Consider the following 21,894-nt stretch of genomic DNA (forward strand, 5'->3'; position numbering starts at 1 on the left):
AACCAGAAAAACCTTCTGGTTACTGTCATCAATAAATCTGTCTCTGGACCGATTACTGTTGCCTCTGGTTTGGATTTTTCAACTTCGACAAAGGGATGATTGGCAAGCTAGTCAAGCTAAACTAATATAAAACTCCCTTCACTTAACCCTTACCTTAAGGATAGTGATGTCTACTAAAGGCGTCTTATTGGGATTAATTGAACTGAGCCAATCAGAGACGGCTGTCGGATGTGGCTTTTCCGCTGCCGTCCTGCATGAAAAAATCTTGCGCCTCTAGGTCCAACCCTGACTGTGATGGGTGTGCGGGATCTCCTGTGACTCATAAGGTGTCGCTGGTACTTACTGTGTATTCAACATTTAAAGGAACAGGCCACCGTTCATCCATACTGAGATATGTTCTTACCTGAGCTTAGACGAGTTGATGCGTACCTGTCTGGTCTTTGTGCGTACGCTCAGTCACGCACAAAGACCAAAGATGTTGTTAACATTCGGCCTCTCCCAGTATATTCCTATAGCTATATACTATAGACAGGTATCAACTCGTCTAAGCTCAGGTAACTGCACCTACGAGAGCCAGGTTTGGTGTGTTCATGTGACGACCCACACCACAATCCAGTTAACCGTAAAAATCCCTCGGTATTTGACAAACTCTATTTCCGTCACGTTCGGTCTCCTTTAGCGACATCTTAGCTCGACATGTTCCTCTGACACAAATGCACTTTCCATGTCGACAGATGGAAGCAGCATATGTGTGCTTCACATGACGCTGGAAACTAGAACACTTCAAAGAGAAACCAGATTCAAGATTGGGTTTCAGAAGAAGTCGCTGTTTTTCATTGAACCTTAGGGTAACAAGAGTCATTCATTTATTTGTATTAGTTGCCTTTTTATCCCTCAAACTCAGCAAGGTTGGATTTATTTTTATTTGTTTTTTACACGAACACAGAATTATCTTCCATTAAATTTGGTACAGTGGCAGAAAACAGGGAGAAAGACTCACAGTGAGCCTCGTGAGATGAATACTCAATGAGAGTGTGATGTCCAAAGGGCTTTACTGGAACAGGACTAACAGTTTCACTTTTGGAAACACTTTACCAGAAAGAATGAGATGTCTGAAGATTTCTGGGAACTCCTCCATCGTTCTAATCTGACATTTAAGAAATGTCTCCATATTGCTGCTTTAGTTTGAGTAGACTTGGTCTGGTCTTAGAAAAGATAAAACCACTTATCGCCAAAGGAGGATGTTTTTTTTCTTTCTTCTTCTTCTTAATTCAGATGATTTTGTATCATTTCAAGTTTTTTTGATTATAATTGGACTTTCTGCTTGTAAGTGAGTAAGTGCTATATTTGTCATGTTGAAATTGTGTTCAGGGGTTAGTCCTGGAGGGAGGACGGGGAAACCAGAGTACTGCCTTCGGCGCTCATTTGGGTTTGTCCCTGTTTCAGAGCGTGGTGTCCTGCACTGGTCAGGCTCCTCCTCCTTCCTCTTCCCCCTGCACAGCTCCCTCCGTTCCACAACAGTCTTTCACCCTTTTTCGTTTCCTGTAGCGCCTCTTGTGACGCCTCCACTGTGCTGCAGGTGTGGGGGGCTATTCACAGTAAAAGGCAATTAGTTCAAACGCACTAAAATTCAACGTAAAGAACCTTTATTTCCGCATTCATCCCATGTATGGTGGTCATTTTCCCAGTGTATTTCTGAAGTCTTTTCACTAGCATGGACCACGCCACAACAAAGAGCAATCAAGATTTTATTCACAAGGTTATAGTGTGGAGTGAAACTGGGCGAGACTGTGGGTGGGGGCTCCGTCTCGGATGAACCCAGCTATTCGGGACCTCCCCTTCTAAGCAGGAGAATCATTGCTGAAATGGAACAGACATGAAGGGAGGGAGGGTGGGGTCGACAGTTTCAAACAAACTGAGATGACGAGGCTTGGCTTGGTATGTAAAGGCTCGTGAGTAATTAGAGGCGTGGTTAGGTGAAAGCAAGAGTGGTTGGTGTGCAAAGTGTGATAGGTCGAGGCGTGGTCCTGCTCCCGAACCTAGTCAATAAATATTCACTCCATTTATTGTTGTTGTTCTGTCTTGTACGTTTAAAACAACATAACTGGACTTAGTTTTCCTGATAACAGTATTTTGCAGTATTTCACTAAACCATTTTGTGTACCAAATTGTAGTTTCATTTTCAGATATTGTGCTAAAACAAGACTTCAATTATAACTACAGTACTTGAGCCTTATCACTACAGTAACTTAAAGGAATAGGCCACCGTTCATAGATACTGAGATGTTCTTACCTTAGCTTTGACGAGTTCTTTAGGACCTGTCTGATCTTCCCCCGTGCCTTGAATCACGTAAACACAGCGCAGACAGCGTTAGCATTTAGCCTCTCCCTCTCTCCACTATAGCTCCGAAACAGGTCAAGATAGAAGCTACCAAGCTCTTCCACGTTTTCCCTATTTAAATATGGTTACGTGAAGTGTTACACTACAAAGTATAATTACACAAAATTAAACAATGTGGATTTTCTAAGCGGATAAAAGGGGAAACTATATTGTAAGGCGTAATAATACCAGGAGTAGTTCGAAATCCGCGCGGTAATTTTCACTTTACTGCGCAGTAATCTTCACTTCACTGTGCGGATGCCAAATTACTCCTGGTATTATTACTCCTTACAATATAGTTCCCCTTTTATCCGCTTAGAAAATCCACATTGTTTAATTTTGTGTAATTATACTTTGTAGTGCAACACTTCACGTAACCATATTTAAATAGGGAAAACGTGGAAGAGCTTGGTAGCTTCTATCTTGACCTGTTTTGGAGCTATAGTGGAGAGAGGGAGAGGCTAAATGCTAACGCCGTCTGCGCTGTGTTTACGTGACTGAAGGCACGGGTGAAGATCAGACAGGTCCTAAAGAACTCGTCAAAGCTAAGGTAAGAACATATCTCAGTATGTAAAAACGGTGGCCTATTCCTTTAAAGGAACAGGCCACTGTTTTTCCATTCCTGTCTGGTCTTTGTGCGTGCCCGATGAAGAGCTTGGTCGCTTCTTCACCCCGTTTGGAGCTATAGGAATATGCTGGAAGAGGCCAAATGCTTACAACATCTTTGGTCTTTTTGCGTGACTGAGGGCACACAGTTCTTCCACACTGAGATATGTTCTTACCTGAGCTTAGACGAGTTTATACGTACCTGTGTGGTCTTTGTGCATGCCCGTGGAAGAGCGTGGTGGCTTCCAACTTTACCCCCGTTTGGAGCTATAGGAATACACAGGGAGAGGCCAAATGCTAACAACATCTTTGGTTGTTTTGCGTGATTGAGGGCACGCACAAAGACCAGAAAGGTACGCATCAACTCATCTAAGATCTCAGGTAAGAACATATTTCAGTATGTAAAAACGGTGGCCTGTTCCTTTAACATTTGTAAGTTTCATGCATTTTTGTTTTAATGTGAGTGATTTCACGATGTATTGTGGCTTCTTGTGATGCGGTCATTGCATCCAGAGACATGGATGGTGAACTAATCCTTCTTCATGATTAAATCTGGCTCTAGGTGCTGATGTGTTCCCAGGTGCTGCATTGCGGTCGCCCTCCGAGAAAGAGCGTGTTCATAGCAGACGACGGGAACATTGAAGTGAACCTCACCGTATCAGAGCATCGAACGTCTCCCAATGTATTCATCATTTTTGCTGTGTCTGAAACCTGCAGAAGAAGCTTTTTTATCTCACCTCACCCCACATTACAAAACCTCTGTGCACTGCTGAGGCTGCATTGTGTCATCAAAATGTCCTTTTTCCTTGTCACGTTTTGTGTGCATCCTGACTCTTTCTCTCTCCTCAGTCGTCAGCGCTGACAGAATGGCTGGTCACCTGAGCCGAAATTCAGCTGAACAAACATTTGGACTTTCGGCTTTGGTGGGATAAGCTCTTTACTTTTTTAGGATTAAAGTCGCTTTTATTGGCGTAAGCTTTATATGGAAATGTGTTGCGGGAGACCAGACGGAGGTGAGAAGTGTGGGGAACGGAGCCACCTGGTCTATAATGAATGAGAACAGAAAAAATGATTATTATCACACTCAGGGTTATGGGCACACAGTGTAACTAAGGCTGCATTATTAGACAGTGGCATACCTGATTTAATCACTGGCGTGATACAGATTCTAAAGGTCAGTGTAAATGTTGATGAAATATTTGAACTCAATCTAATTTCATTTGAGTCTTGCATTTCTAAACACTGCAAACTCCTCATGCTTTGCTTTTCCTCCTACAAACTGTGTGCCCTGCGCTCTCTACTAGTATTGCTGGAGTGGAACAGTGTTTAACTCACATTGGGAGAAATAGTTTGTCCTGCCAGAGCCTTAAAGTGACAATGACAAATCTATGTAGCCAAACTGAATCAACAATCAACCCAGTTCTGTCAGCGATATTTGAAATTTAAGTATTTTCTGGGGGTAATTTTCCAACCTGGAAGGCAAGACGCTTGGATTCAGTTAACGCCGCCTCGTCTCTCCGCCCATGAAACTTTAGCAGTAGTAGAAATATAAATATCACAGCAATAAGCGAAGTTACTTCACAATGCAGTTTAAAGGAGTTGACATGTGAAACACAGCTTCATAATTGGCTAACACACACAAGCTAACACACGTTTTGAATGACTCACCACTCTGGCCGCTCCATCACGTTTTTGTATTGAGGGAATCGCGCTGGCTATAAAAGTTAATCCACTTTGATTCTGCCCAAGGTTCACCGAACATCCATGAAGTTATGGTCACAGACAAACACTATTTTGGCTTAGAGATGATTTTTTAGGCCCGAGCCCGGCCTGTGCCCAACCCGAAATTCTAAGTTAAAGGCTTGGGAAGGTGGTGCAGGTGCAGCGGGTGAGCGCACGTGCTGCTGTGTTGTCACCTTTAAGCTGCCTGGGCAGGCTTTGATCTCGCAGGACAGCGTTTCATTTACAGCAGAAAAATAAGCAGTTTAGTTCCTCTTTGTGCGCAAAAAGTAGGCAGCATGATGTTTATGAACAGCTTGGGCACAGAGCCTGCCCACACCGCTCGGCCTGCCCAGGACCCAGGTATGTGCCGTGCGCGTAGCCACGTACCTCTTACCAAGTTAATTGCTTGGGCTCGTGTCGGCCTTTATTCTTTGAGCCCTTTATTTTGGCTGATAGTCGCTGAATCCCAGAAAGAAATTCCAACATCTGGCAAGTGGTCTCTTCTTCAGGAAGGTTAAATAAAGTCCTGTCCTCTTGGAGCCAAACGCGCATTTTCGCGGAGACATTATCGTTAGGTAAGAAAAAAGAACAGGTGACCAAAGTAGGCTAGAAAGAGCTCCTTCTTCACAACTTTCGGTGAAAACATGACATCTGTTCAGACGCTCCGGGGGTGCGTTTGTTTTTCCTGCAGAGGCAGCGTGCACGTAGACCAGTCGGGCACTTCCTTTATTTTATATATTTTTTTTGTCTTTATTTCTTTCTTGCGACAGAAATAATGAAAAACTGTTTTACAAATTAAATTCAGGCCATACTGCATTACATTACAGACTTCGAGCACTTCCTGGTGTTCCAATCTGACGTCAGATGGGTACAAGTCAGTCGTTTTCCAGGAAAGGCCAGAGCAGAGCAGAACAGAGAGCAGTATTCAGGAGGATTACTCAGAACTGCGTGAGTGAAGCCAAAAACCACTCTGGGGGTGTTTTCATAAAGAAATAGCATTACAATACGGCTAAAAGCTCCAAAAAGTCGATTTTGCATGATATAGGACCTTTAACTTTCAAATGCTGCTCATCTTTCTATCATGTAACTTATTTCTTCCCAGTTCGTCTCGGGAGTTGTGGATCACATAAAAGGTGCTGGGCGTGTAATTGGTCCCACATTCGGGCGCCGCTCCAGCTGCGGCCGCTCTCCGTCCTCGCCGTGATTGAGAGGCTCGTTTGTCTAATCAGGCTCTGGCTTAATTACAGAGCGGCGGGCGTCAGGGACACGATGATGTAACTCACCACCTCCCAAGGGACAGAAACTCTGCAAAGAAAGTCTCAGAGACGTGCACTGGCCAACACGGTCACTATGGACTCTAATCACTGTTGTGGTAACTCTGAAGTTTGAATCCCAGTGAATATTCTTTTCTTTGTATTCTTCTAATGCCAGGTAACATCACAAAAACTGCACAATATCATATCATTTTGTTTACAGTAAAATGCATTGGAACTGAGGAAGTGAAGCAATAAACATTCACGCTGCTCACACCCTCAAACTAAATGGAAAAAAATCTGAAAAGTATGGTTAATATGAACTAAACATTGATCTACCCATTAAAAAAGAGCTAACCTGTAAGAGCCTGGGCTTTTACAGGTTAGCTTAATGCAAAGAGTTGCTCCTAGTGGCCAAATTCTAAGAAAAAAATTTGCAATCATGATGTTCTCCTAGAATTTCCCCTAAAAGTGAAGAGTAGATCCTGGTTAAGAAAAAAGCTATTCCTATAGAATCCTAGCTCTTTAGATAGCTCCTAAGGTGAGATCTCTTAAGAGTCAGGAGGAGGACGTTAAAGGAGCTTAGGAGTTCCCTACGCAGAGGACAAAATGGCTTTTGCTTTTGAATGCAACACGTACCGCTGCTTCTCACAAGCCTCACCTGTGCGCACAACCAGTGGAAATGAGGCATTTACCTGTGGTGCTATAGTTTCTTGCTTCTTGACTTGCACTGTGTGACACCGGGGCCAAATTTACCGCTCATTGACCAATTGAGCCAGAAGCAAACACTGTTCCTCTGTCCAGTTGGATTTCCTTTTTCTTTTATTCTCCATTGCTGTTCACTTGTTTGCGGTATATTCGAAAGCCAACCCACACTGCTTCGTATGTGCCATTTTACCCTCATTAACACCAAAGTCAGTAGAAATGTTGAAAGTTGAAAGTGCAAAAATGAACAGCTATCTATATATCTGATATTTTCTTTTATGTGAAATATTATTTACAATGACACAGTCTTCATAAGATTCGATTCTATGATTAGGTTTATCGATTTGAGGGTTCATTCTTTGCCCCATAATCACCAAAAGTAAATTTTTTATCTAGCTTTTAGGATCAACCAATCACAGCTTTTGAAATGATGACTCATACCAAGTAACGGGGTCAGTCACACCTCCTCTCTAAGATAGGAGTTTGTGTCCATTCCTCGCTCAGAGTTCTCTGAGAATGTTCTGGAATCACTCATAAGCTAAGACTTCTTGCCAGGAATTTTTAGGTTAAGTTAGGAGCTCTCTGAGAGGAATCTCAGAATCTTTAGGAATACGGCCCCAGACTGATATCACAGATCCATGAACACGAGCACTGATATGAGTCTGGGATCGGCTTGAATCGTTCGGGGAGAGGACACACATTTGGAGCAGCGCCACAAATTCATTAAATATTCATTTTTTTTGAAAAATGTTCTGTGTGTTTGTGAGTGTGTAGCATCATACCTCATGTTTTGTTGTTGTGGTGATGTAAATTTGTATCTATTTGGCCCAAACCTCCTGAATGGTGAAGAGGTTGGATTCTAATTCTTGTGTGTTTGTGAACTCACAAATACTGCGAGATTTCAGCTTGTTGGCAACAAAACTAAACTGAACTCTAAAGGGACTATACGGAGTTTAAAACTGTTCAAATTAAGCATACATGTTTCAACAATGTCCTATGTAGAGAATGAGCCCGGACCTGTTCACCACAACTGCCTCTAAAATCCTGCACTGTCACTCAAAAAGGTGGCTTAATATAAAGGGTGCAGTTACACATATGACCTGAGGTGGCAGTAGTGAGCATAAAATGGCTAACTTGCATCTAGCCCCTTTAACATACAGAAACATGCATCATATCCTTACATTTTTGATGTTGTGGTTTTGGATTTTACAAAGAATATAAATTGTAACACAATCACTTTTTTCTCCCACTCATTGTTGGAGCTTGTTTATGCCTTTCAAATCTTAATGTAACCAGAAACTATCCACCAAAAAAACCTGCAGGGTGTAAACGTATGAGCGCAACCGTGTACATATTAAGAGTAATACTTTCGATTCTGACTCATGGTTTGAAATATAAAAATATCTTCATATGAAATGCAGTTGCCTCAATGTAGGAAGAAGCCCGGTCTATCCCTCTTGTCCTCACTTCTATAAAATATTCTAAGAGTATTTACGTGGCCCTGCTGCACATTGTCTCTTTGAAAATGGCCAGATGTTGTTTCCAACTCGGCAATCACACAGTTGTTAATCGTCAGCTGCAGCCCAGTATGTGACTGCATATATTTATGTTCCCGAGGCTGCAGATGAAGGACTTTTTATGCAGTTTTCAAGTGAACTCATCAAGGCAAGACTGTTTTCAGGGACTGCGGTCTAACAAGTCACGCCAGACCTTTTCAAGTTGTCCACTCCACTCTGAACTGAAACAAATATAACCATGGGGACACTTAGACGTTGATTATTTGTCATTTTGGTTCCCCATCTTTATTTTACTCTCATCTTTGATCGCTTTTTTTTGCCACTTTTTTTGTTGCACTTTCATTGCTTTTCTCGTTGTCACTATTTTTGACGCTTTTTCCAAGAAGCTTTAAGACTTGGGTAAAGCCGAGCTGGAGAAAATGTGCTTGGTTCAGGCGGTGGTTAAGAGGTTGACTTATTTTTCTTGATTTTCTGAACAACAAGTGCCTCTGGACCAGGGGAGGGCTGGACTCTGACCAGCCTGGCCCAAATTAGCGTAATTGTGACACTTCCACAAATACATATTTTAACCTCTTGCCACCCGCCTTAACATTAACGAGTGCATTTTCCCCAGTTCGGCTTTGGTATCATCAGCAAAAAGAACGGGAAAGGTGGTCGTAGAAACAGAAGCAAAATCATTCATATAAATAATAAATAATAATGGTCCCAAAATTGAACCTTGTGGTACACCATACTCCACGGAATTCCTTTTAGATTCATGTTTTTTTTATACTGGGCTTTACCCAAATCTAAAAGCTTCTCGACTGGAGATCAACAATGTAACGCCTCATTTGAAAGCTAAGACCTACAAAAGTGATGGAAACTTTCCGTCACGTTGCCACATTTTTGTCATTTTTTGTCGTTTTTGAAATCATTTTTTCTATCATTTTTTGTTTCTCACGTTTTTTGTAGTTGTTTTTTTTTTGTCCGTGTTTTTCTCATGTTTTTTGTTGACTTTTCATCCTCTTTTTCCCGCTATTTTGATGCTTTTCTTTTTAGCTTTTAGATTTGGGTAAAGCTCGGTTGAGGCGGGACTGGTGGCCCTAGAGCCAGTGGCCCTTCTGTGCTCGACATATGGCCAGTCCGCCCCTGCTCTGGACACCCTGCAGACCTCATCAGCATCTGCAGTCAACGCAGTTTTGAGGCAACACCTCCTCCCAGCGGCCAACGGGAGTACTGCAAAAGGGAATCCAACATCATTAATTGCAACTGAGTCAACTGAACCAAACATTAAAGCTTTAGCCTCACTGTTGTGTGTTTTTGTTAGCTGCTATGTCTTCTTTTTTTTCCCGTCCCTCTTCGCATGAATAGGCTGGTTCGGCACACTGTGTCTCGCCTGAAAAGGGCGATTGAAATTCAAAACGCAGTGCTTGATGTCCTGTACTTCCAGCCCTGTGTGGCGCATAAATCCATTACAATCAGTTCTATTCTCCTCATGCTGATGTGCGCGAAGCCCCAACAGTACGGCTGATTTTGTATTTGTCATCTTTTGCTGCGCTTGTCACGTCATAGTCAAAAAACAAGTTCGAAGAGTCCATTTAGGGTAAAGGTGGGCAAAGAAACAAAGGCTTTGGTGTCGTGCAAAGTACACAGAAGTGGGTCATGTGTTTGTGATGAAGGCCAGTGCTTCAAAGAGTCAAGTGGGTCTGAAAAAGATTCATTTATATCCTGATCTTTTCCTTGGTCTGACGCTGATTATTAGATCTTTGTCATCATATGAAACGCTATAACATTGGGTAACACTTTACATTACGGGCCGGTAAGTCCGTGGTACATACAGTGTAATTGCAGCGGTTCTTCTTGGTACTTATTATGGTACTTACAGTGGTTCTTACAGTGGTACTTACAGTGGTAAGTACTAGTATTTACAGTGATAATTCTAGGTTATTATTGTGGTACTAAAAGTCATAATTACTAGTCATTAGGGTTAGGGCTAGGGAGACACAGAGTTACCACCGTATCTCTCATTACTAAGAGATACAGTGGTAACTCTTAGTAATGAAGGTCATACTTCTATGTACTTTGATGCTTTACATGATAGTTTCTAGTAGTTTCAGTGATACATCTATGGTACTTATTGGTAATTCAAGAACACTACAGCAGCAATTCATAAATAGTAAATGTGGTACTTCTACATACAGACGTAATTTCTAGGATTGTGTGACTATAAAACAACATAAAACAGCATTAGGGAAAACAAGAAGTACAACCTTCATTACTAAGAGTTACCATTGAATCTAGAAGTACATAACTTGTAATTCTCACTATAGTATCCTTTAAGTACCACAATAAGTACCTAGAATTTCCGCTGTAATTACCACCATAAGTACCAGTGTAAGAACCACCGTAAGTACCAGTGTAAGAACCACAATAAGTACCTAGAATTACCACTGTAATTACCACTGTAATTACCACTGTAAGTACCACTGTAAGTACCATGGACTTACCGGCCCGTAATGTAAAGTGTTACCTAACATTGTTTTCAGTTCTGCCAATACGTGTAGCGAGGTCTGTGTACAGCTGAATTGTTTTCGATACCAATACCTGAACAATACTTTTCGACACCGATGCCTGAAAAGAGGATGGCTACATACATAATAAATACATAGTAGTATACACAACAGGGGGCAGCAGATGGAAGGAAGGGGAGGGTCCAGCGTCCTGACAGCCTAGTGGATAAATGGCATGGAAGCTTATTTATGGAGAGCTTTTCACATGACACAAGTCACCTAAAGCACAGTGTATGGGGGTTTTGTTCCTAGAAGATATAATTAACCACCAGGATGACTGAGAATTTGTATTGTAGTACTGGAGTAGGATTTGTGCTTCATTCCAGCAGCTTCGAGTCGATCACTTTGTGAACTTTATTCCTGGATTTTGTTGCTGACCTCCACGTTTGTCCATCACCAGACCTGTTTCGAACTCAAATATAGATACATTTGAAAGCTTGTTTTCACAGTTTTATAACATGTCGCTCTCCCTGTTTCCTGCAGAGGCGGCTCCAGGCCTATAGCAAATCGTGACAAGCCCTCACTCACTGAACCCACATTGTCTTTTCGTTACAGAGACAGTATTTCAAATTTTAACACGTAAAATAGAAATGCTGAGGCCCAAAGACTGTCTAAAAATCCGACCACTTTAGGGTTACGAGTGGGACTTTAATTATGGGGAGCAAAGAGAAGCACATCTCTTCTGCTGTGGGTGGACATTTCTGAGCATGTTCCTTATAATGAACATATTCCACCCCCACACGGTTTGATGTATATGATGGACAGACGAGAAAATGCCAGGGCCGTAGCTCAGTAATGATGTGGTTAGGGGATGGATCGGCTTTATTGGTCCTGAGCGAGGTGCTCATGAGTGCTGTCGGAGCACAGCCAGCTTTGGTTTCCTGACACAAACTGACCAGCACCTCCTCAGTCATCTCCTGTGCTCTGTTGACGAAGCAAATACATCTCAATGCAACTTAAAGCCTAAATCAAATGTTCACATTCTGATTCTGTCTGGATCATTCTCGTCACAGACACATTTTGAGTCTTTTTTTTGACCCAAAGGGGCAGCATCATCAAATCCTATTCTGTGTCCGCCGTGAATCAAAGCTAAAGGAGAAATACCTTATAACTTTTTTCCATCTGAGCGCACTCCCCTGCTCGTCTCTGCAGGGCGCTCTACCTGCCGCAGTGTTCTTCTTAATGGGCTGCACTTACTGCAATGGCCAACCGCTGCACACGTCACACAGCCTCGAGCCGTCTCCCAGACACACTTTCCGCCTTTTACAACCAGCAGTAAAAATCTATGACGGATATGGACAAGAATATAGTTAAAACGCAAGAGCTTTTCCGCTGTCTATCACAGAATTGTCTCTTTTTTTTTATCTTCACACCGTGTTACAACCTCATAAAGAACTTACTCAAAGCTGTAATCCAGTTTACTTTGGTTGTTTCTTCTTCTACTACAGCCCTTCTGCGTTTATTTCTTGGAAACTGTTGCGTAATAGATTGGAAAGTGTCGTCCGCATTTGTGAAGCTCTTAAACCATCACTGGATCCGTTCTGAGTCATTCTGCGCCCAGACTCTGATTATTCCGACACCACCGAATTATTCGCACGTCGTTGGTAAAAAATGTTGGCTTTTGTTTTGTGCTTTCTATGTTTTATTCCCAACACCAGAGCATTCCACACAAGATATGGGGCCGGGTTTAAACAATCGATTTCAATCTATTTCCCTTTGAATACCCTTTTTTCCCCATAATTATGCCATGTGACTTCTTGCTTATTGTTTTGGTCAGGTCATGTTCAATAAAAAGTACATTGACACATTACGGTGACACAGTATTATCTTGTAGTTCATGCGTCTGATGTGACGTAACATGGGCTGATTCGGTTTGTTCAGTAAAGTCTCAGGAAAGTCTTAAGAACGCGACATACATGACTTAATTGAATTGAGTTTATGTAAATCATGGCCAGTGAAGGGCAGGTGCACCGGTGCAACCAAGGAAAACTATTTAGTCGCACCCATGAAAACTGGGTGCCCTCTGGTGCCCTGTTGTTGATCAGTACGGTGAATAGGGAAAATTAGGTGTTGACTTTTTGTTTTAGTTAGGGTTAAAACCTACTATTCATGCTAATAGGCTCTGTGCAGAGAGTTAGCAACATGATGCTAACTTCCTCTTTTAGCATCTTCCTTGTCCTTTATTGGTTTATTTGGTCGGGACAGTGCATGTTAATGAACACACGTGAGTCTCATGCATGTAAACACGCCACACCGGATCGTTGTTCCCCACTCGGAATCGCACTCTCAAACACACTCGCATTCATCCTGGCCTATTGTACGTGATTTCAGTTGCAGTGGAAACCGGAGTACCCCTGGAGGAAACCTACACAGAACATGGAAACTCTACACAGAAAGGCGAGGCCGGGTGGGAATCGAACCCGGGACCTTTTAGCTAACCGCTGCACCACCGTGCCTTGAAGTAGATCAATATTTAAACGGTACGTAGCTGAAATCATGCAGATGTAACTACATGTTTTATATCCTAACTTCTGTGTTAGTAGATAGTTAGTAGTAGTAGAAATTATAGCCCTGGAGCTAAAGGCTAATGCTAATTTGAAGCTAACCATGGTAAAATAGTGCCACGATCTCAACAAATTTGAAAGGTAACACTTCTGGTACCTGACCCACAGCCCCAAATACACTGAAACTTTACCTGACTGGTGTTTGTTGTCAAAGCTTCTTCTATTTAGTGTGAATATGATTATCTTCAAACCCTGCACATTCACAGAACTGTAGTTATGAGGTGGAGGGGGGCTGCAATAAAGGACAACTTTTATATGGACAAAAATATATCATCATGAATTATTGAGAATGATCTTAGGCATGAAAATACATATGAAAGCAATGAATGATGTTAAAAATAAATGACTCCTACAGAAAAAGGGAAAATGTCTCAAATTGCAATCAACATCACACACAACACAGACACTCTTTGTAAAATAAGGAAACACCTTTATTCTATGCATTTGCTTTTACAAGAGAAAATGAAGTTAATTGCAACATGGGAGCCATTAACTTGAATAGAACTCTTATGTGACTGATGAATGGTGAACGTATAGTATAATCCACTTTACTGCTTTATAGACACCTCCCCCGTATAATGCGAAGATAAAACTCACCAAATTACTTCCATTGTCTGCTCTCTTCAAAGCTTCGAGTGAGAGAGAGTGAGAGATTTTTTATTGTTTTGCCCCCATTATCAATCCATCTGTGCCTCCACAGCGCAAAATAGGAAATGTCACTTTGATGAATGGTCAGCTGCTCAAAGAGAGTCCATTGGAAGTTATGGAGGGCTGATATCAAGGGTCTTTGTCAAGTGTAGCTGCCTGAAATGTCACAAATCAGATAAACACAGAGGAGAAAATCCCAATCCCTCAAAGTAGATAGCAAAAAATAAGAGAAAATCCTATTTACAAACATGTCAAAGTCCAAGAAAACCATGTACATAGAAGCAAAAACAAATTGACATCAACAAAAAGCTTCATCATGAACTACATTAAGGTTGAAAATGTGTCGTACTGTTGTATCAAACCAGTTGAATTGTTCAATAACTGTACAAATGTGTCCATAAAAGTCAAGCCTGAGTCTTTATGGAAAACAAAAACAATATCAACAGACTTAAAACATCTGTATCGTTACATCACAACAATATTACATGGAGTAAGTTATGAAGACCTGCATGACTGAATCAAAGTGTGCAGTGACAAATGTGCATTGTTTTGTAATGGGAAAATGGAGAAATGGAGCTATAACTAGATTAATGTCCGGACTTTATGACAGCGTAGAGTTTTTCGTGAGAAAAGAACCGCGGAGTCCCACCAGGTTACAAGTGGTAAATGCAACACACTGTCCAAACAAATACAGGCCTGTTTCACTTGTAACGCCCTTAACTCTGATCTCTAACTTTTAAGCCTGGGAACTACTACTGCCAATGCACTTTCTGAGGAGTGGCTTAGACAGATGGATCAAAGTATACATTGATGTGCCGCTTTCGATGTGATCGGTCATAGGCTGTTGCTTAGTAACTTGTATGCTTATGGCTTTAATAACTCAGCAGTCACTTAAATGGAGTTATTTCACTGATAAGAATTGATGTGTTCTTTTTAATGGCTCTCTTTCTGGTATAAAATCATGTGGCCTTCCACAAGGAAGTTGCTTCGGGCCTCTTGTTTATTGTATATAAATAATATAAATTATTTATAAAATATATACGTTTCTTATGTTGAAAAAAAAATCACAGATTATTTATTTTATTTATTACTGCTTTGATGTACAAAAGCCACTTTAAAGGGATGCTAAAAATATATATTCTGATAGAGTCTGTAAAGCTTTGCTCTGTTTGAGAGGCGTTTGGGGACTGGACTGTTATATGATGCATTTGTATACATTCATAATGCAATCTGAAGTCATGTTTTAATATTTGCGTGGACCCAAAGAAGAATAGTCTTTACCCAGATACAGACCAATGGGTACCCAATAATTAACAATGCACAGTATAGTGCAGTGGTTCTCAAACCAAAAAGCACCACTTCATAAAATATTTGAGCTTCCCAGTACCACCAATGCCTAGATCAAGATCAAATTAGGACCAAACCAGGTCAAAAATAGGTCTAAAATAGACAAAAATATATCTAAACTAAACTAAGACATGTAATGCAACAATAAAGCATATTATATGTAATTGTATTTAAATATATATATATATATATTTTTAAAAAGGTCTGAGTTCCACCTGAAGAAACCCAAGTACCACCACTTGAACATGGACTGCAGTTTGAAAAACACTGGTCCAAATGTTTGTAACTGAACGATAACTTTTAAATTGATAGTCTGTAACTTTAAATACGCGATATATCATCAATCATATTTAAGTCCTTCCCTTTGCTGATCACAACTAATCAGAATCCCCAGTGCCATCACTTTGACCAATGAGACGGGCTGTAGCTATGACATCTTGATTGATTTATTATGTAGTGCACCAGGATTCCCACATTTAGGCAATATAACTAATGACATTTATCATTGTTGACCGATCAAAACTTTATCATCCAAAAGTGATTCCAAAGCATGTGCTGCATCTGTTGGTCCCTCTTTTATTCTGATTGGTTGCTTATCGATCCAACTTCATTGAGAGGTAGTTTACTTTGTCTCCATTTGATCATATTCCATCAAATGTTTCCATAATTACAAAATGTTCCTGTTTGGTTCAGTGTGTGTGTGTGTGTGTGGTCTTGTTACGTTTCACAACAAATAGGATTTTTTCTTCACACGACGACTCCTAGAAAACTAAACATATTCACTTCTATCTAAAAACATCTATGTACACGCCCCAGCGGCACATGTGTTGAGTCCTCTCGGTCCACGGACTCGAATGCGCTGCGCGGAGGACGACGAATAGGCCACGTTTTTACATTGGACTTGGTCATTAAGACACTTCAGGGTTCAGTCCTGTTCCAACCTCCAGATTCCACATTCTCCGTGTTCGCTCCGCTCCCAACATTCCATAGAAAATACGTTGCTATTTTAATTCTTAAGAAACATTCCTCTCTCTCTGCTTCGAGGAGCCCCCGTCGCCCCGTCTCTGTTCCGCCCCGACAAAAATACGTATCAACTCTATTTTTTAATGCTCCACATTTCGGGTTTTCTAAAGTAAATATCCTCTGCACTTTCATTTCAGGAAAATGTCACAGCTTTACACAACATAACATCGATATTTCCACTCTGTAAGGGGTTTATCACAAAAACAATCATAACACCTGACATACAAGCTTCTATTGCTCTCATTCACGACACTTGGGCAGCACCGGCCAGGTGTTTCTGACCAGCTGGTTCCACATCTGGAGATGGGTCCCACAGCACCGGCCTACGCTGATCGCTCACTGCTCCTACAGGTCGCCCCAGCGGTTTGAGGAGGGCTCAAATGCAGAAAACGAATTTCCCTCTTTAGCATTTTCTCCAGTTCAGCTTTACCTAAAATCTAAAAGCCTCATCGCTTTCAAACGCCTCATTTTTGTATCTTATTCATCCCTTTTTTGTTGTGGTTTAAAAAATAATAATAAAAATGGGCGCTTTTTTGTTGCATTTTTGTAACTTTGTTGTTCCTTTTCTGACAAGGGTTTGTTGCGTTTTCATCTTCGTTTACGTCTTGTTTATGGCACTATTTGGACGCTTTTTCAAGAAGTTTTTTGGTTTGGGTAATGCTTGGATACCTTGAAAATAACTGAAGAAAATGTGCTCGCTCAAGAGGTTAATAAAGTATAACTTAACTTCTGCCCGTCTCTCACTCGCATGGAGGAGTGACAGGAGTTTACAGCTCGCCCGCATCTAAATACTGTAGTTGTTTATTGTTTTATCAGGAGTTTTATTTCTCAAAGTGGACGTTGATGTCGCTGCCGTTCGGAGGCGTCTGGAGCGGAGTGGAGCTGAGCAAACAGGCGGAGGATGTGGAAACTGGGCGTAAGGCTCTCAGCTGATGTTCAGGTCCAACTTTTCGGGCAGCTCCAGACTCTCGGCCACTTCTCCCAGTTCGTCGAGGAGCTCCGTGAAGGCAGGACGTCTGAAGGACTCCATCTACAGAACAACAACAGGCATGAGGCTAAAATAGTGAGGGGAAAAGGATGGAATAGATGGAAGGAATTTACCTAGATTATACATTTGGTAAAGTATATTAAAAAGATTGTAACACAAGAAATGAAGTTAATACCACAAAGTAATACTAAGGCTTTTGTTCACTCTACAAGAATTAAATAAAGGGCGATATAGGCTGTGTTCATGATTTAGAATGTGATGACGTCATAATGTCAGATGGACGGCAGGGCCAATACAACTCTATGGGAGAAATGCAGTTTTTGTAAGAAATCTCCAAAACGATATTTGACAAATGTTTTCAGTATTTGATCGTGATTGGATTCACAAACCTGTGATATTATTTTTATGTCTGAAAGTCCGTTCTATTGGACAACATCATGGTCATGTTTTCGCATATTGTCACCACTTTTTGACGTTTTTCGGAGAAAATAATTGAACATTAGTTCATATGTGCAGACAGAGGAGACAATGAACTTTGTGACAGTTTTTGTTTCATGTGGATTCCTCCAGTAATGACTAAGATATGAGCCAAAAAAACAAAGACATACCACAGTTACCGTCAGTTGGCCTCCACCTCAGTTTTAAACTATGGGTTGCAGGTAACATCACAGCGTTCTAAAGGCCAATACTATTATCCATCCATCCATCCATTTTCTTCCGCTTTATCCGGGGCCGGGTCGCGGGGGCAGCAGTCTCAGCAGAGATGCCCAAACTTCCCGATCCACACACACCTCCTCCAGCTGTTCTGGGGGGACCCCGAGGCGACACCAGGCCAGCTCGGAGACATAGTCCCACCACCGTGTCCTGGGCCTTCCACGGGGCCTTGTCCCACTAGGACATGCCTGGAACACCTCCCGCGGGAGGCGACCAGGAGGCATCCGGAACAGATGCCCGAGCCACCTCAGCTGGCTCCTTTCGACGTGAAGGAGCAGCGACTCTACTCCGAGCCCCTCCCGGGTAACTGAGCTCCTCACCCGATCTCGGAGGGTGCGCCCAGCCACCCTGCGAAGGAAACTCATTTCGGCCGCTTGTATTCGCGATCTTGTCCTTTCGGTCATGACCCAAATCTCATGACCATAGGTACGTTCCCAATACTATTACATGGAGGAAAAATTATTTTGTTTTTGAGGAAATTTTTGGTCTTGAACAGAGAGATCATGGACCCAGTGACTGATATTAATGATCATTTTTGTAATTCATACATTTTCTTTTGAGCTATGACTTGTGAAAGTGTAATGCTGTCAATAGGAAAAACTGTCTCCTGCCCCCCGCTGGGCCCGATGACATCATCACATCCTGCAACCCAGCAATAGGATCTTTAGAATGTTGTGATGTCACTTGAACGCTAACTATTGGGAGGAAATTGGTAGTTCAGCAGCACGGACTGTCCTTGTGTCCTTGGGCAAGACCAGAGGTTTAGGCACCAAGGGCAAATGCGGCCCTCACACTTGTCCCTTAAGTGTAGCACTTCAAAAAACTTGTCAACTCAAGCTCGTGAAGCCATAAATATAAACAAGTATGAGTCAATTTCACTATGTATATAAAAAATACAGTATAGAATAGGTGTGGTAAAGCAGTGCAGATTCGAGTAAAGCTTGTTTTTCTTTGGCAGAAACAAAAGTGATCTTCTTTGATACATATATTCTTGTAGGATCCTGTAACATTTCTACAGGCAATGAAGCACCCTCTGCTGGGTTTCTGCTGTCATAACAAGGCTAAAGCAGATTAATAAGTCAAATCTCACCAGGCAGCATCGCGCGGCGAGGTCCAGGACTTTCTGTGGGCAGCCGGTCACCAGCTCTTTGAAGGCACTCACATCCAGACCATAGTCCTGCAGCAACGAACAAAGGCATATTGTATCAGACAACCTTAATGGACTTAATTATTTGTAACTCAGAGGCAAAAAATGGTAAGTGTTGAAGCACCTGTGTGCGAGGCAAGATCTCCGGGTCAGCAGGGATCCGGGCCAGAATTTCACACAGAACGATCCCAAAGGAAAACACGTCCACCTGAGCCAAACAAAATGTGCACTTTATGAATTAATTCATTTTTATACCGTGTTTAGTTTTAGGAATTTGACCTATTCAGAAGGTGTATTATGTAACTTATGTGACCTTGTAGTGACCCAGCGGCTGTATGAGTGGTCAACATGGCGCCTCTACTTTCCATCACGGCTCCAGGATCAATGGTTTAGTAGGTTTTCTGGTGAGAGGGTCTGTCAGCAGTGAAAACCTCTCAAATACTTGATCCTGCAGCATCCTAGTGACCACTGTGATGGAATTAAAGGCGCCCTGCTGACCACTCATACAGCACTGGGTCACTACAAGGTCAGATATGCACAAATATCAACTTTTGTTTCTCGCATAAAAAGTTGCATAATGCACCTTTAATGATAAATTACATTAAACTTCAAACAGGGTTTCTACAGGTAAGAAACACTGTTTTTAATGCCATTTCAATGCCCAAATACAATATTTATCATGCAAAAAAGAATGAATAAATCATATTTAAAGATCTGCTTTTCCACCAAACAGAAGAATGGAGGAAATTTGCAAAGAAGTCAATTGGACATTTCAGCAAAAAATAAAAAAAGTCAGTTTCACTAACAGTGGATAAGACTTTTGACTAAAAAACGGTCCCGATCCGGAAGGATCCGAAATTTGCAAACCTCGAAGACACGGCTTATATATCTCCGGATATTCTCCGGATCTTTGACAAATGCGGACATATACTGTGTTATATCATCCCGGATTTTAGGGCTTTTTGTCCAGTGTAGAATGTTACTTAACTGTCGTCAGAGTGATATAGAATGTTGTTCAACTTTTGTCAGAGTGATATAGAATGTTCTGTAACTGTTGTCAGAGTGATATAGAATGTTCTTTAACTGTTGTCAGAGTGATATAGAATGTTCTTTAACTGTTGTCAGAGTGATACAGAATGTTCTTTAACTGTTGCCAGAGTGATATAGAATGTTCTGTAACTGTTGCCAGAGTGATACAGAATGTTCTTTAACTGTTGTCAGAGTGATACAGAATGTTCTTTAACTGTTGCCAGAGTGATACAGAATGTTCTTTAACTGTTGCCAGAGTGATACAGAATGTTCTTTAACTGTTGTCAGAGTGATATAGAATGTTCATCATTAACTGTTGTCAGAGTGATATAGAATGTTCATCATTAACTGTTGTCAGAGTGATATAGAATGTTCTTTAACTGTTGCCAGAGTGATATAGAATGTTCTTTAACTGTTGCCAGAGTGATATAGAATGTTCTTTAACTGTTGCCAGAGTGATATAGAATGTTCTGTAACTGTTGCCAGAGTGATACAGAATGTTCTTTAACTGTTGTCAGAGTGATATAGAATGTTCATCATTAACTGTTGTCAGAGTGATATAGAATGTTCTTTAACTGTTGTCAGAGTGATATAGAATGTTCATCATTAACTGTTGCCAGAGTGATATAGAATGTTCTGTAACTGTTGCCAGAGTGATACAGAATGTTCTTTAACTGTTGCCAGAGTGATATAGAATGTTCATCATTAACTGTTGTCAGAGTGATACAGAATGTTCTTTAACTGTTGCCAGAGTGATATAGAATGTTCATCATTAACTGTTGCCAGAGTGATACAGAATGTTCTTTAACTGTTGTCAGAGTGATATAGAATGTTCTTTAACTGTTGCCAGAGTGATATAGAATGTTCATCATTAACTGTTGTCAGAGTGATATAGAATGTTCTTTAACTGTTGTCAGAGTGATATAGAATGTTCTTTAACTGTTGCCAGAGTAATACAGAATGTTCTTTAACTGTTGCCAGAGTGATATAGAATGTTCATCATTAACTGTTGTCAGAGTGATATAGAATGTTCTTTAACTGTTGTCAGAGTGATATAGAATGTTCTTTAACTGTTGCCAGAGTGATATAGAATGTTCATCATTAACTGTTGTCAGAGTGATATAGAATGTTCTTTAACTGTTGTCAGAGTGATATAGAATGTTCTTTAACTGTTGCCAGAGTGATATAGAATGTTCATCATTAACTGTTGTCAGAGTGATATAGAATGTTCATCATTAACTGTTGCCAGAGTGATATAGAATGTTCTTTAACTGTTGCCAGAGTGATATAGAATGTTCTGTAACTGATGCCAGAGTGATATAGAATGTTCTTTAACTGTTGTCAGAGTGATATAGAATGTTCTTTAACTGTTGTCAGAGTGATATAGAATGTTCTTTAACTGTTGCCAGAGTGATACAGAATGTTCTTTAACTGTTGCCAGAGTGATATAGAATGTTCTGTAACTGATGCCAGAGTGATATAGAATGTTCTTTAACTGTTGTCAGAGTGATACAGAATGTTCTTTAACTGTTGTCAGAGTGATATAGAATGTTCTTTAACTGTTGTCAGAGTGATATAGAATGTTCTTTAACTGTTGCCAGAGTGATACAGAATGTTCTTTAACTGTTGCCAGAGTGATATAGAATGTTCTTTAACTGTTGCCAGAGTGATATAGAATGTTCATCATTAACTGTTGTCAGAG

General features: G+C 41.1%; 1 protein-coding gene across 3 annotated transcripts in view; it reads right to left on the reverse strand.

Annotated features, from left to right (window-relative positions):
* Positions 1-17,173: 17,173 nt before the first annotated feature.
* Positions 17,174-21,894, reverse strand: part of LOC306972106 (dual specificity testis-specific protein kinase 1) — a 49,801-nt gene continuing 45,080 nt past the window's right edge. For all 3 annotated transcript variants that reach the window (XM_079568588.1, XM_079568586.1, XM_079568587.1), the window contains 3 exons: positions 19,288-19,371; positions 19,107-19,193; positions 17,174-17,344 (listed from right to left, as the gene is read on the reverse strand). In XM_079568588.1, the coding sequence (XP_079424714.1) occupies positions 17,240-17,344; positions 19,107-19,193; positions 19,288-19,371 (276 nt within the window). In that variant the 3' untranslated portion in view covers positions 17,174-17,239. The remainder of the gene's footprint in view (positions 17,345-19,106; positions 19,194-19,287; positions 19,372-21,894) is intronic.

This window comes from Gobius niger (assembly GCF_951799975.1).
Source record: "Gobius niger genome assembly, chromosome: 1".
NCBI classification, from domain to species: domain Eukaryota; kingdom Metazoa; phylum Chordata; class Actinopteri; order Gobiiformes; family Gobiidae; genus Gobius; species Gobius niger.